At 38.9% G+C, this 13,443-nt stretch overlaps 2 protein-coding genes across 7 annotated transcripts; both read right to left on the bottom strand.

The window, feature by feature from the left end:
• Positions 1–788: 788 nt before the first annotated feature.
• igf3 (insulin-like growth factor 3) lies at positions 789–8,277 on the bottom strand. 3 transcript variants are annotated; one of them, XM_029507072.1, is made up of 7 exons: positions 8,121–8,277; positions 6,685–6,753; positions 6,526–6,600; positions 6,168–6,395; positions 5,227–5,368; positions 2,901–3,088; positions 789–2,410 (listed from the first exon to the last, which is right to left on the bottom strand). In XM_029507072.1, exons 4-7 carry the CDS (start codon positions 6,201–6,203, stop codon positions 2,240–2,242), a joined length of 537 nt encoding a protein of 178 aa, XP_029362932.1. In that variant the 5' UTR covers positions 6,204–6,395; positions 6,526–6,600; positions 6,685–6,753; positions 8,121–8,277; the 3' UTR covers positions 789–2,239. The 3 variants fall into 3 exon arrangements, with proteins under 3 accessions (XP_029362932.1, XP_029362931.1, XP_029362933.1); XM_029507071.1 differs by having other exon boundaries at positions 6,526–6,583; XM_029507073.1 differs by lacking the exon at positions 8,121–8,277 and adding an exon at positions 5,513–5,576 and having other exon boundaries at positions 6,526–6,583; positions 6,685–6,750.
• A 397-nt stretch (positions 8,278–8,674) lies between these two features.
• On the bottom strand, positions 8,675–12,699 carry LOC115046593 (uncharacterized). Of its 4 annotated transcripts, XM_029507070.1 has the most exons (4): positions 12,579–12,592; positions 12,468–12,492; positions 10,454–10,966; positions 8,675–10,200 (listed from the first exon to the last, which is right to left on the bottom strand). In XM_029507070.1, exons 3-4 carry the CDS (start codon positions 10,949–10,951, stop codon positions 9,706–9,708), a joined length of 993 nt encoding a protein of 330 aa, XP_029362930.1. In that variant the 5' UTR covers positions 10,952–10,966; positions 12,468–12,492; positions 12,579–12,592; the 3' UTR covers positions 8,675–9,705. The 4 variants fall into 4 exon arrangements, with proteins under 4 accessions (XP_029362930.1, XP_029362928.1, XP_029362929.1 ...); XM_029507068.1 differs by lacking the exon at positions 12,468–12,492 and having other exon boundaries at positions 12,579–12,699; XM_029507069.1 differs by lacking the exon at positions 12,579–12,592 and having other exon boundaries at positions 12,428–12,492.
• Between the last annotated feature and the right edge of the window lie 744 nt (positions 12,700–13,443).

The following is a 13,443-nucleotide window of genomic DNA, read 5'->3' as shown; positions in this document are numbered from 1 at the left end:
CCAACCTCCTTACTTTGAGCCCAGGATACTCCAGTGAGGATCTCATGTTTATACGAAAAAGTCAGCCCAATGAATTCCCTGAATAACAAAAAAAAAAAAGAAAAAAAGAAAAAAAGCGGAACCCTTGTTAGTCTGAGTTACTCTTTTGTGGCAGTGAGATCCAATTCATCTGCCACAATGGACAAAAACTGCTCAGTCAAATATAAATGTGTGTTTACTTTTCATATTATGGAATATCAGTGAAGAATTAGACACATGCAAAGCCATGTGCAAAATTAAATCCAAAGAAGAAAAAGCTGTGTATGTGCTGGCAACACAGGTTATAAAAAGCACTTTTGGTAATCTAACTTTTAGTTTTCCATTTGGCTTTTTCTGCTGGTGCTGAACCTTGTTGTAGTGTAAATATATATGTATGTATGTATATATATATATATATATATATATATATATATATATATATATACATATAAATATAGTATATATAGTAGTATAAAGGCAACTGCTTTCTCTACTACATGACATCTACCCTGAGTAAAAATTGAGATAATCCTTATGAAGCACCAAGCAGAGATTTACTTTATCACATAGTAAGCTGGCCTTCACATCCCCTGGAAAAAGATGACAACTTCAGCCATGTCAAAATAAAACAACTCAGTTGTTTTTGATTGTGTTGTACGTCAAAACAAAATGTAAAGTTTGCTTAAATGTAACTTTATTAAAAAATAGTTTGGAATTCAGAACAACAATTTGTGCAATGTAAAAAGCACCAGAGGAAGAAACAGCTGAAATGTTGACGATTCGATTTTATTACAGTCATAGTGAAATAAATAAGGAATGCATTCAAAAGCTTTACACCAAATGTAAAACTCACAAATGAAAAATAAAATTATCAAACAAGCTATCAGCTCATAAACTCAAAAGTAACACCAAGATAAAGGGTGTAGCTTCTTTAAGTAGACACATTAGCTGATACATTGCAGCTCTTTACCACTGCAACATAGTTCAAAAAAAGCCACTGCCTACTGCAGTGATTGTCCAACTTTTTCAGTGATTCCCCAGGAATTTTTGAGCCCCATCAAACAACTAAATGCTAATGAATGAAATGCACTAATCTTAAAACTTTCAAATTCATTGAAGTAACATCATGTTCTTTGAGAACCGCAGGCCAACTCCCTGTCAAACCCCAAGCAGTGGCCGGACACAGTCAACCCTAACATTTACACTTAGGGTTAGGGTTCCTGCACATTCTTTGAGGCTGCACAAACTGGTAAAGCTGACCGTGGGACCATGTGAGGCGCTTTGATCAGTGAATGCATGTTTTAATAGTTATTTTGGGACTGAGGCTCCCTCTCTGAGGAAGATGTAGCAACAATGTTTCTTGTTAAAGTGCAATGCCCTTTGTCACTATGAAAAATATTACTGCAAGATGAAGGGGTGAAAATTAACGTTTACAAGGATGTTATATTTATATCAATTCCATCCATAGCCAATTGTTTGCTGCAGAGTCATTGGCCTGACTGTCAATTGTAGGTTTTCCCTTGCCAAGAAAAGCAAATGTTAGTTGGTCTCAGCTGATTTTTGTGACCAGTAGATATGGGGCTTTAGAGCCCCATGGAGCATTTGGCAGCAAAACATTTTTTTTTTTTTTTTTTATATACTGCATGTAATGCAGAGACCAAACCAGAGCTAAAAGAAGAGATAATTCCAGAGGTCAGTTTTGTGTGGTGTATTTTTAGTTTTTCTTTTTTTTTCCTTTTTTCTCTCTTTGTAACAAAGCACCAAATGGTCACCCTGAACATATAAACTATGAAACAGAACATGTCAAAGGAGTCAAAGGAGTGGCTAAGAAATGACAGGACTGCCCTGTGCTCCAGAGAAATGGATGGGAGAAGGTTTCTAGTGCAGTTATGATAAAAACAACAAAACTGTAAAATATGGGAAACTCTAAACGCTACAATAGTACCAAAGAGGGGTGTGTGTACATATCATGGAGAAGGAAGAGTCATATATTTTGTCGACCCAGCTTAATGACACCCTCAACAGTGCTTGTTAATTCGGTCCTTCAGAGTGAATTCTGCCACTGTTATACATTATATACACTGATTTCATTAGATACGTATTTGAACAACCAGCATCCGTCATTCTCATTTTCTGGGTCCGAGTATTTGTAAGTATGGAGCCATTCATGAAGGCAGAGATAATCAGTCAAATCTCCTCATTTGCTGACGCTCCCAGAGGCTTAGGGAGAACTGATGGATGCTTTTGCCTTGTTATTCCTCCTGTTTGATGATTTGCGTTTCCGTTGACTTGAAGCCTGGGTCTTCTTTCTTTGAGTTTCCGTCTTTGAAGTTTTAGAAGCCACCAAATGATCCTGAAGTCTCTTGTGAAATACTACTTGGAACTGCTGTTCCTGCAATACAATGATAGGGGACCAAATTGAATACATTTAGCTGTGAGGAGCTGGGCAACCTTGAACCTTGGCCCTGCTTAATTCAGGATCAGCTAGGATTTAGCATTGATATGAACTTTGTTTTATTGTTTGTTTTTTTTGGAACTGATGTAATTATTTTGACTTTTAAGTTGTTATGTTCTTAATTCATCTTTAGTTTCCATTAGATTTTTTATGTATATGTCTGTTCCAAATATTCTAACTTTGCAACAATATTAATCTATAATATCACAACACAACTTATGAGTTATGACCCAAGCTGCCTAGTTGTACACTAATAACCAGTGTTTATGAGGGGGCCTCAAAAAGCCATCCAGGAGCAAATGTAGCAGATCCATACTGCTAAACCATAGCAGTGTGGATTAAGCCATAGTCTAATCATAAAGCCAAATCCAGCCCCTGATGACTAATGCGCATTTGACAGGGGGAAAAGCTAGTGAGTGAACATTACCACTGTTTGCTTTGTGGTGGTGTGTGTTGCTGTTGTTGTGGATGGGTAAGCTGTACTGTACTCCTGGCCCTTTGGTTTGGCACAGTACATTTCCAGGTGCTGAAGTTCACAGCCAGATGACTTGCAACACTGATCTACTATCCCCTTCCCTCTGGGCCGAGCACCATAACCAGACCACGTACCTTTACCTGCAGAGGTAGACAAGAAACTCACATCAACTCTTCACACAATAAAATTTAGCTATTCACTTTCAAGATATTATAGTGTCACATTTCCAGTAAGTTTTTGATTCTGGTGCTGCAAAAAAGGAAGGATATCAGGATTCATCTTGCAGGGAGCTTGAAAAGCATGGAAATGTTGTGTTGATCGTGACAATTTTAACACAAAATTATTTGCATACTGCATATAATTCATACAGTAGTCTGGTATTTTTAAAAATCTTGCCAGATTCAGGGAAAGCAACAACCAGATGAAACTTCCAATTTATATTCAATAAGCTGATTTATAATTCACCATAAAAATGTCAACATTGACTGGATGGGTAAGAATTTATAAAGACCCTTCAGCTTAGTCTGGATTGAAATAAATATGAAACTTGCCATAAGTATATATTACAGGAGGACAGTTAATACTGTTGTTCTCCTATCCGAGAGGGTCTCTGCGCTTCCACAACTGACTCAGCCTTCTGCAACTTTCTGTTATAAATTTGAGAGCTGAACCCGTCTGAGATAACAAATTGTTTTAAAAACAAAGCTATCACAGATTGAGGCGCAATGCTCTGCTTGGTACATGACAGGGAGAAAGTGGCCTTGGCAAGAACTGGGGAAAGTTAATCAGGTGAAAGGCCTCTGGGAAATGGTCGGTGGAGCATAGTAGAAAACTAATTTGAATCATAATAATGAACTTTGATAATGAAAAGGTGTGTGGCTTCTGTTGCAGCAGTCACCTGCCTTACATGCCATGCAATTGTATCTTCTAATGATGAATTATAATTGTATAACACATTTGGTATTCGGTGTCAAACATTAACTTTGACATGGTTCTGGGATCTAAAGCCGCTATTCTGCAGTGTTGAGAAGTGGCTGTTTTTGTTTTTTTTTTAACAGTAGTGTGACTATGACTATGACAATACGTGTGCTACACCTGTTTTCGCACAGACTACCATACACAAAAATATACCAACTTTAGATTTTTATTCAGTTCAGTTCAGTTATTCCTGAGTCATTCTGCAGTAAGAAAATTAGTAAATGGGTATTGTGCATGCAATGCTTATTAGCAGCTGCATACAAATCTGCCAGCCAGGAAAGAAAAATACTTCATCTAATTTCAGCCTTTTTTCGATGCTTAGCATTTTGTTTACAGCTTGATGGTCACAATGCATTGTGAAAAAAACTGTACCCAGTCTGCAGTGTGGTATGCTGCTTGGTGCACTCATATTATTTCATAATCCTTCAGTTAAGTTATGACATCAATGTGCAAGGATCCTTTATAAACAAGTGGCTTACTTATGTTCAAGTATATTCCACACTGCGAATTATTAGGCTACACGTAAAGGCCTGTATGCATTAATTTATATTGTCTGAAGGTCAACAACAGATAGCCTTCATGATAAATGAAGCTCTGGAGAGACTGCTTGGTGAAACGTCTTTCCTGAGCTAAATAGCTGGACAAGTGTTGGAAATAATAAATCAAGATAGTGCCCATATTGGGCTTCTGCACATCTCTGCATGGCTGAGCCCCAAAAAGTAGAAATAAAGACAGCGATCAAAAGTGAGCACAGAATTGCTGACATTTCTCAGGTGAGCTCAACTCCAGACTGTTTTCCTATAATATTCAGTCTGGAGGTGAGTTGTCCACATTCCTTGTCTGCTGATCTTTCTGGACATTCAGTACCTTTGTCGCTGTAAATAAGAGATTCTATTATTTATCTCATCCAAGAATTTAGTTTTGGACATTTTGCAGGTTTTTTTCCCCCCTTTGTGCAATACATACGGACCTAAAAAAAATATATATATATTTTTTAACTCATGTTTTAAAGTGTATGAAACTAAATTTGAAAGATGTACTGGCAAGAATTGGAGAAGCTTTCGAAGCCATTTACCGTTTTCAATGTGTTTCTAATGAAAGATTGTTATCCTGACTAGTTTGATCTTAAATACAGGTTTATGTTCAGATTTGTGAAGCACATAATCTTGGCATACCTAAAAAATAAATTATATGCATCCTTTTTAACCGGAGGCTGGATCATGAAGTTGTCAATCACCTTTTAATCACAATGGAAGTTTTTTCAGTGGTATTAGAGAAGTTTGTACATAGACGGACTCACCTAAATAGATTCCACGATCCCCACATACAAATATGAGGTCGCTGAGGAGATCAGATCCACAGCGGAGTCTGGCTGCCTCTGAGAGAGGCCAGCCTACGAGACACATGGTGGAGTAAAACATGCACATCTGGACACACAACACCTAGGGGTGAGGGGAAAAATTGTGAACACAAAACTTTTGCTGTCACATGATGATACAGTCTGTAGAAAGTTGTATTTATGTGAGGATTAATTTAATTGTCACTTCATAAGTGCACATAGCTGTGTGTGGTTGTGTTTGCCTCACTGGGGACCTGTCCGTTGTATACACTGCAATCACAGTATGTCAGATGGGATTGACTGCTGTGGCCCTATAAAGATAACGGATGCATGTACGGAGCCATAGACCCAGAAATGAAAGAAATCAGTTTTAAGTGCATAAGTAAATGGTGATGTGCTTGAGAAGTTGGTTCAACTGATCTAAAAATTGTTTGACCAGAATTTGTCAAGAAAAATTTTGACTATATCATAATATTCATTCATTGAATAATAATATAATTTGGGCCAGCCAAGGAGAAAAACTTAATGGGTTCAAAACCCATTTAATTTTTACAAAAGCATAAGGCAAGTTTTCCAGAAGTAATTATAAGGTCATGCTAATTATGAACAAAATATAATCCATGGGAATTACCCCTCGCACAGGTAACAAGATATATATTGGAAAAGACAGTCAGTTTATAACATGTCTTTTCATTTCACTGCTTCTGCTTAATGTGATTATATCCATAAACATGAACATCCATTGTTTATTGTTAAATTCTACCTTGTCCATTTCAGTTTTTCAAAAATTTGTCATTAAGGGCACCTTTTCACTGATGATTTTGGCTCACATGAAAAGAAATAATGACTTTTCTACAGCTGAGCACTGGTTCAGAGATCAGTGTAATGAAATCAAGTCTTACCTGAGGTCTGACAGAGGAGCGGCAGGAGAAGTGCATCCTGTCAGTGTGGAATGACACACAGCTAGGAAATGATAGCCGAGCAGCTGTCTTACATTGAGGCAGCAGAGAGGGAGGACCAAATGTTCAAGGTTTCCTCCCACCATTCCTCACACTGTTTCACACTCATATCACATCATAGTAGTATGACACGACTGAGTGGCACTTATTCATATACAGTTAATACGGATTCTGTTGATTCAAAAGCAGAGCACATATTGGTTGTTATTTCTTTTTTTACTACACACCATATAAAATACACACACAAAATATGTATAGTATAAAGCGAATGAGGATAAAAACAAACAAACAAAAAACCCACATTGAGCCCATGTGCTTATTTCCATTGTTGCCTTCCCCCACAGAACTGCTGATGTATCCTAAAAACAATTCAAACCTATCAGACACATAAAAACACAAAAGTGACATACGTAACAGATGTAAACAAATCTCACAGTGAATTAAACAAAAATTTCTTTACATTGGTTTTGAAACACCTCTGTCAGTATCAACTTCAGTGAAGGAGGAAGATGGTTCCACTGATATGAGGCTGTGTAAGAAAAGCATGTTTTCTAACATAAATTTTGAATCTCAAGGGAAAAAGACTTCATTCATACCGCTTATCTGTTTCACAGGCTGCTGGAGCCAATCCCAGCTCTCACTAGGTGAGGGCAGGGAACACCCTGGACGGGTCAATAGTCCATCACAGGGCCAACACACAGAGACAGACAGAGACCAACCACCACTCACACCTACAGAGTCACCAGTTAACCCAAACATGATGTCTTTGGAGGGTGGGAGAAAACCCACACAGGCGCAGGGAGAACATGCAAACTCCACCCAGAAAGGCCCCAGGCCCAGGAATCGAACCCACAAACTTCTTTGGGGCAACAATGTTAACCACTATGCTGCCCTGGAACAAGATTTTTCTTTCTTCAAGATTTTTATTTAAACATAATCCTATAGGAAATACTAATTTAGTTTTGCATCATCCTGTTGACAACAGGAAGAATGTTCAAATTTTTAAAATGAGCTGCATCCAAATGTGTTTCAAAAAGTTTATTTTACACAGTCTGTGATTTATTTTTAAGAGAGTGTGAATTGCTGCTGAACCAAGTGGGGGTGTAGCAGAACCCAAGCCAAGCTAGCCCTAGCCAAACCCAAACAAGATAGCCGTCTTACCCATTTGAAGTGAAATTTTATTATCTGATAGCCACCTTGCTATTTTCCCAATCCTTCAATTTAGGATATCCTCCACCACAGATTCATCTTTGTGGGATACCATCATAGCAGCAGCACAAGCAAAATAAATCAAAATAGAAATAAATCAAAAGAATAAACAACCCCCTGCCAGAGACCACAGGCAATGTGTTTAGAACTAGATAGGGCCCCATTAAAATCTACCATTTGGTATCTTAATCATCCAAAGGCCATGTGATTTAACCCAATAGATTTTATTCAAAAGTAACAAAAGCTTTCTGCAGATCTAAAAAAAATAAAATAGTAATAACTATCCGCAGTTTGCCTTGGTCAACACCTTTCTTGATTTATTTCAGTCAAAAACAGCAGACATGCTTCCATAGAGGGATGCTTTCTAAAACCTGAATGGAACTAATGCGGAATATTGTCTTGAAAGTATTCCTCAATCCACTTATGAATTATTTTTAGCCATTATTTTTGATGCCACGCGTTGAATAAAAACTGCAGTTAACAATGTCTTGCTCAATAGATACATTCATAATGTGGATATTTAGCTCTGGAATGGCAAAAATTATGCATTGCTTCATCAAAATTCTTCTACATTACTGTTTTGTTTATGACAGGGGGCAGTGGGAGAGAGTAAATTATGTAAGGGTTAGAGTATGAAACCTAAGTAAATGACATAATAGCGGTATGTTTGAAACTACTCTCACTTACTGTGAGAGTACTACTGGTACCAACTGGTCGAGGTAGATGGCCGCCCCCCCTGAGCCTGGTTCTGCCCGAGGTTTCTGCCTCTTAAAGGAAGTTTTTCCTTGCCAGTGTCCCCAAGTGCTTGCTCATCAGGGGATCTGTGGGGTCTCTTTAAATAATTTTATAAAGAGATTGGTCTAGATCTGCTCTATATGTAAAGTGCCTTGATGTAACTTTGTTATGATTTGGCACTATACAAATAAATCTGATTTGATTTGATTTTTGATTTTTTACTGGAAATCGCAAGGATTCAAATTTATGATTTAGGTGGGAAATCAAGCTTGGGCCCCTATAAGATGTAGATACGACCAAACAAGGTCAGGAAGCTGGGGGGGGGCAAAACCTTCATGCAGTCTGTTCTTAGATTACACCATATATTGTTTGGTTTATGACAGCGAAGAAGAAAGAAAAGATTTAACTTGAAAGTATAAAAAAGTGCTGAAGTGATCTTCCCTCCCAATGCAAATGATGCCCATGGATGAGTGGCAGTATGACACAACACGCCGGTCACTGTAAGGGCGTAGATGGATACAGATGCAGAGAGATAATGAAAATGGTTTATCTGTGAAAATAATAATTTCTTCCTTGTGTTCTCGACTTTCTTTATTGGAAATATGAGTACATCCTCTGAAATTTGCCCATTATACAAATTATATTTCAGCTAGTGACACGATTGATTCACAGCAATGAAAGAAATACCTTTCAGAAGTCCAATGAGTGGTGCTTCTAAAGTGTCAGAGGACATGAGGGCTCTTGGTTGAGTTACTAAATCGACAGATGACAAATCACTGTCAGGCTTTATGATAAAATCTCTCTAAGATACATTGCAGGAACAACTGAAACAATAAAAACAGTCATCCTAGAAGGAAAACACTAAATGAAATGGCTAAAGATAAAAATCAAATACAATTCTATCATAACAATAATCAATTTAAAATTAAAGGAGAAAAATATATTACAGTCATTCACCACATATCGTGTGTCGGAATTCACTGCCTTATGCACACATTCCCAATCAGCCTCCTTGTGAATGTGCAACTATGACTATAACTGATTATGGATATAGTTGAAACAGTCCACTCTACTCTATTATGGCCATAATGAAAATAAAGAATGACATGTATGAGGGAGCCATTATGAAGTGTGTTTCCAGGTGTTGGGGAGGTTGTCGCTGGAGGGTGGCGTCAGAGAAGGGCCACACCTAAGCTCTCATATAAATGAAACAGACAGTCACAGATTGAGTTAGATTCTGGGTAACAAAGATACCAGGTTTTTATAAGGAGGGAGATCATATGAATATACATATTTTGATTCAACCTCTTTAAAAAACATGGGATAATAATTTGCCTGTAAACAAATTCAGTGAACATTGAATGCACTATAGAAAGGAACTCTATAGCCACTCTACGGACTAAAGTGCTCGATGCACAGAGCAGCTAATGACTGTCACCACGACTCTCCCAGCTTTGGTCTTTTAGAAAGAACTTAAATATTTACTAACTTGAGTGTAGCTGACATACTATTTCTGCTCGTTCTGACTAATGGATCATTATAAATTGGTAAAGGCATTGAGGGCAGCCTCATTCTTTCGGAGTCTGGCCTTCATATGAGCAATCATCTCCTCCTGTGCCAGCTGCTCAAAGTCAAACCCTTTAAGCAGTGTGGGTGAGACATGAGCTGCAGTCAGAAGCTCTCTCTCTTTGTTGTTGTCATCACTGTTTTGAGTGGTGGTCATGGGCTCCTCACCATCCAGGCCCATCATCTTACACCCGTCTGTGTTATTACTGGACACCGCAGCTTCGTTCTCCCCCTCAGGCTGAGCAGGTTCCAGGGTTGCAGCTTCCTCTGCCACCACCTCTCCTCTAACATCCTTGTGACAGAGGGTGTCTACTTCGTGTACACTACCAGTGGACTGAAGGGCTGAGTGAACACTCCTTGATGGGGACACTGCCCTTACCTTGTGAGCAGCATCTTTCCTGTAGTTGCTTTGTGTTACTTTAAACATGGTATGTTTCTTCTTGAGCCTGTTGGCATTTAGCAGCCCCTGTAATACATGGAAAGTAGTTAAGGCTGATATTCTGTCTACTGGCTTCAGCTGTCTTCAGCTTCATAGTAGTTCTACATAAAAAAAACAAAACAAAACAACAACAAAACATCTGGTTTCTATTTTCATTAAGAAATGTGAAGATAGGCAGAGGGAAAGTAGAAAGTTTTAAGTCCCACAAGCATCACCTTAATCCTGAAGTTTACATTTTAACAGGGTTGTTGCTGTGACTTGATTTGAAATGTCACATTACCTCCTTCTGGCTTTTCGATGTCAACGTAGAAGCCTTGGAGGTTGGCTGTCTCTGGTGTCTATTGGGCTTCTTGATGGACAGGTAAGTTTGACCTTGATAGATAACAATTGCACTTCGGCGCATCTCTGGTGCTGAGGCCTGAGGTGACAGAGAGTTATGAGGCCTGTATGCAGAGCCCTTTTTCCCTTGGGTATCCCTCAAGATCTCAAAAGCCATGCGGTTGGAGGAGACAAAAGACATTGGTTGGGGATTCGATGCAGCTTGAAACTCTCTTCCAAGTAGCGACATGCTTTCTTCTGGCTTCTGCCCTTTCCTCCGTAAGGTCACTGGACAAATACATATAACCTCTGGAGAGTCTGTGACGCTTGTGGACCCCTTGGAGTCAGACAAGGCGAGGCCCATTCTCCTGAGCATTGAGTTTGGTAAGCTCAGCAGAGGGATGCTCTTCACCTCAGCCTCTGCTGGGATGTATATTTCCAGTCTTCTCGAGGTATCCATTTTGTTTTTGTTTCCCTAAGTACACATAGACAGTTCATCATTCTGGTGCTACCTGAACAATTGGCACATCTGAACACCTATTATTAGAGAACAAAATAACACCAGTTCCCTCTATTGTCTTTCTTTTCCCTAAAAAAATTATTTTATCAAGGTATAACATATTCTAATCATACATTTTCATAATACACATTATTTTTGGATGCTAGTTTATTTAACCAACATACACATAATGATATCTACACACATTTCCATCCATCCATCTTCATCCGCTTATCTGAGGTTGGATCACAGGTGTAGCAACTTCAGCAGGGAGCCCCAGACTTCTCTTTCCCTGTCCACACTAATCAGCTATGACTGGGGAATCCCGAGGTGTTCTCAGGCCAGAGTGGACATATAATCTCTCCACCTGGTCCTCGGTCTGCCCCGGACCTCCTCTCCGCTGGACATGCCTGGAACACCTCCCAAGGGAGGCACCCAGGAGGCATCTTAACCAAATGCCCAAACTACCTCAACAGCTCCTCGGATGGCCGAGCTCCACACCCTATCTCTAAGGGAAAAGCCTGCCACTATTCTGAGGAAGCTCATTTCGGTTGTTTGTACCCGTGATCTCGTTCTTTCAGTCATGACCCAGTTCTCATGACCATAGGTGAGGGTAGAAATTAAAATTGACTTGAAGATCAAGAGCTTCGCTTTCCGGCTCAGCTCTCTTTCATTATGCATTTCTAAATTCAAAAATTGCTTTGCTTATTTTACATATGAAATTCTCGTTCATTTTAAACTGTAAATCTGGAAAGTTGTCTAATTGGAACCCACCAGGGATGCTGCTAGAAAGTTTTTTGGGTATGGGGAGTGTGCAACATAAGGCATGACACAAACTTTCCTTGCTAACCTAAAATAACATAACCAAATATACACAAACATTGTCATTTCTGCAGAATGAAAGGCTTACACTGTGTATGCAAACAACAAAAAATAAGCGAAAACTTTCTTGCGTTCATTTGAATTACACAATGATAACAATGCAAGCAATGATGGACAGCCCTTGTCCAACTCACTCTAATCCTTACTCTTACCCATCTTTCCTGCTTCTAAGATCAGCTTTGAGGATGAAATGTTCACTTGCTGCCTAATATATCGCACCCACTAACAGATGCTATGATGAAGTCATAACCAGTGTTATTAACTTCATATCTCAGTGGCCACAATATTAGGCCTGAACAACACTAATAATAACAAAAGCAACAACAACAACCTGTACGGATACAATCGGGCTGTAACATTGTCGAGTACTCTGGCCCGAATAAGATCTTGCTCCTTAGTCCTCAAACGCATCTCTCTCCTTTCTGCTTCCGGGTTCCTACTCCGGACAAAACATTCTATGATTTCCACAACAGCCAGCAACATTTTAGTCAAAATGATGGTCATGTGTATCATGTTGGAACATACTTAAGTTTTTTTTTTTTTTTAAGCCCCTACATTGATTCTGGCGAGTTCCTTTCAGCGTGTCTCTTCTCACCTCATCAGTAATCAGAAATGAATTCCTAAAGAATAACCGAGAATGATCGTAAATAGTAACATATATTGTTGCAACACTGCTGTATAAGGAGTTGTCAAACGATGTTCTCACCTTGACAAAGCCAAGCTTCTCCCAGTAGTTAGATCAGTTTAATTTCCTTAAAATCACCGCATTGTCGGTTCGTGTTTTTTCACAATAAGAGCCGCATCTCAACAGATCAAGACCTTTCTACATTTATTCACACCCAAACTCCATCAAAACTTTTTGACTTGCGCTATGTATTTTTTATTGTTTTTACTATCCTCATATGAAGAAACGTGCACATTTGTCAAATGCGAAATAGTTGATTGTGGTGTAAGGAAAATAGGTGTTTTTAAAGCATCTTGTCGCCACCATCAGGCCTGGAGCCGGTTACTGCGGTTCATCGTGTCTTTCTACAGACCACACATTATCTCATGTGGTATTTGTTTGGCTAAAGAAAATCCTAAGTATGCACCTTGGTGTCATTTTACAATCTATTTAGTTTTACTATTATTTATACACATAATTGACTGTTCATGAGTGAGAAGTGGGGTGTAATTAAATCAATAATTTAACAAAGACTGTTCATTCTTACTGGACAGAAATGCCTGTTGGTTACTGGAATAATCCAGACTCTCACACTCTTGATAAAACTCAAGGTATTAGTCTTATACAGAGAGCTCAGGGGTTGCTTGCATTGAGTGGGATGGCATTTGAGAGGAGATGCACATTCCTCAGGCTGCTTTGGGCTGAGAGGTGCTGTCTTCCATTATCCCTCTGTGTGGTGTCTGTTGGGTGGATGGGTGGGATCTTCACAGAGCCACCACCAATTTCTCAAAGGGATATTATAAATATTTCGGTGCAGTGTCCATTAATTTAATTCATTTTGTGTTAATTGAAGCTAAAGGCCAGTTTAGATAATAGTTTAAAAGAAAAAAGTGAGGGTAAAGCAGCT

Source organism: Echeneis naucrates, chromosome 7 (assembly GCF_900963305.1).
Source record: "Echeneis naucrates chromosome 7, fEcheNa1.1, whole genome shotgun sequence".
Classification (NCBI taxonomy): domain Eukaryota; kingdom Metazoa; phylum Chordata; class Actinopteri; order Carangiformes; family Echeneidae; genus Echeneis; species Echeneis naucrates.
This window is presented reverse-complemented; position numbering and strand designations above follow the sequence as displayed.

Bases quoted from the DNA above. Each gene is read 5' to 3' on its own strand.
- igf3 (XM_029507072.1), bottom strand. From the start codon at position 6,203: ATGCACTTCTCCTGCCGCTCCTCTGTCAGACCTCAG. The intron at 3,089-5,226 runs GTGAGTCCGTCT...CTACCTCTGCAG, and splicing joins GGATCGTGGAATCTATTTAG to GTAAAGGTACGTGGTCTGGT. The intron at 2,411-2,900 runs GTAATGTTCACT...ATTGTATTGCAG, and splicing joins CCACCACAAAGCAAACAGTG to GAACAGCAGTTCCAAGTAGT.
- LOC115046593 (XM_029507067.1), bottom strand. The intron at 10,201-10,453 runs GTAATGTGACAT...CATGTATTACAG, and splicing joins CATCGAAAAGCCAGAAGGAG to GGGCTGCTAAATGCCAACAG.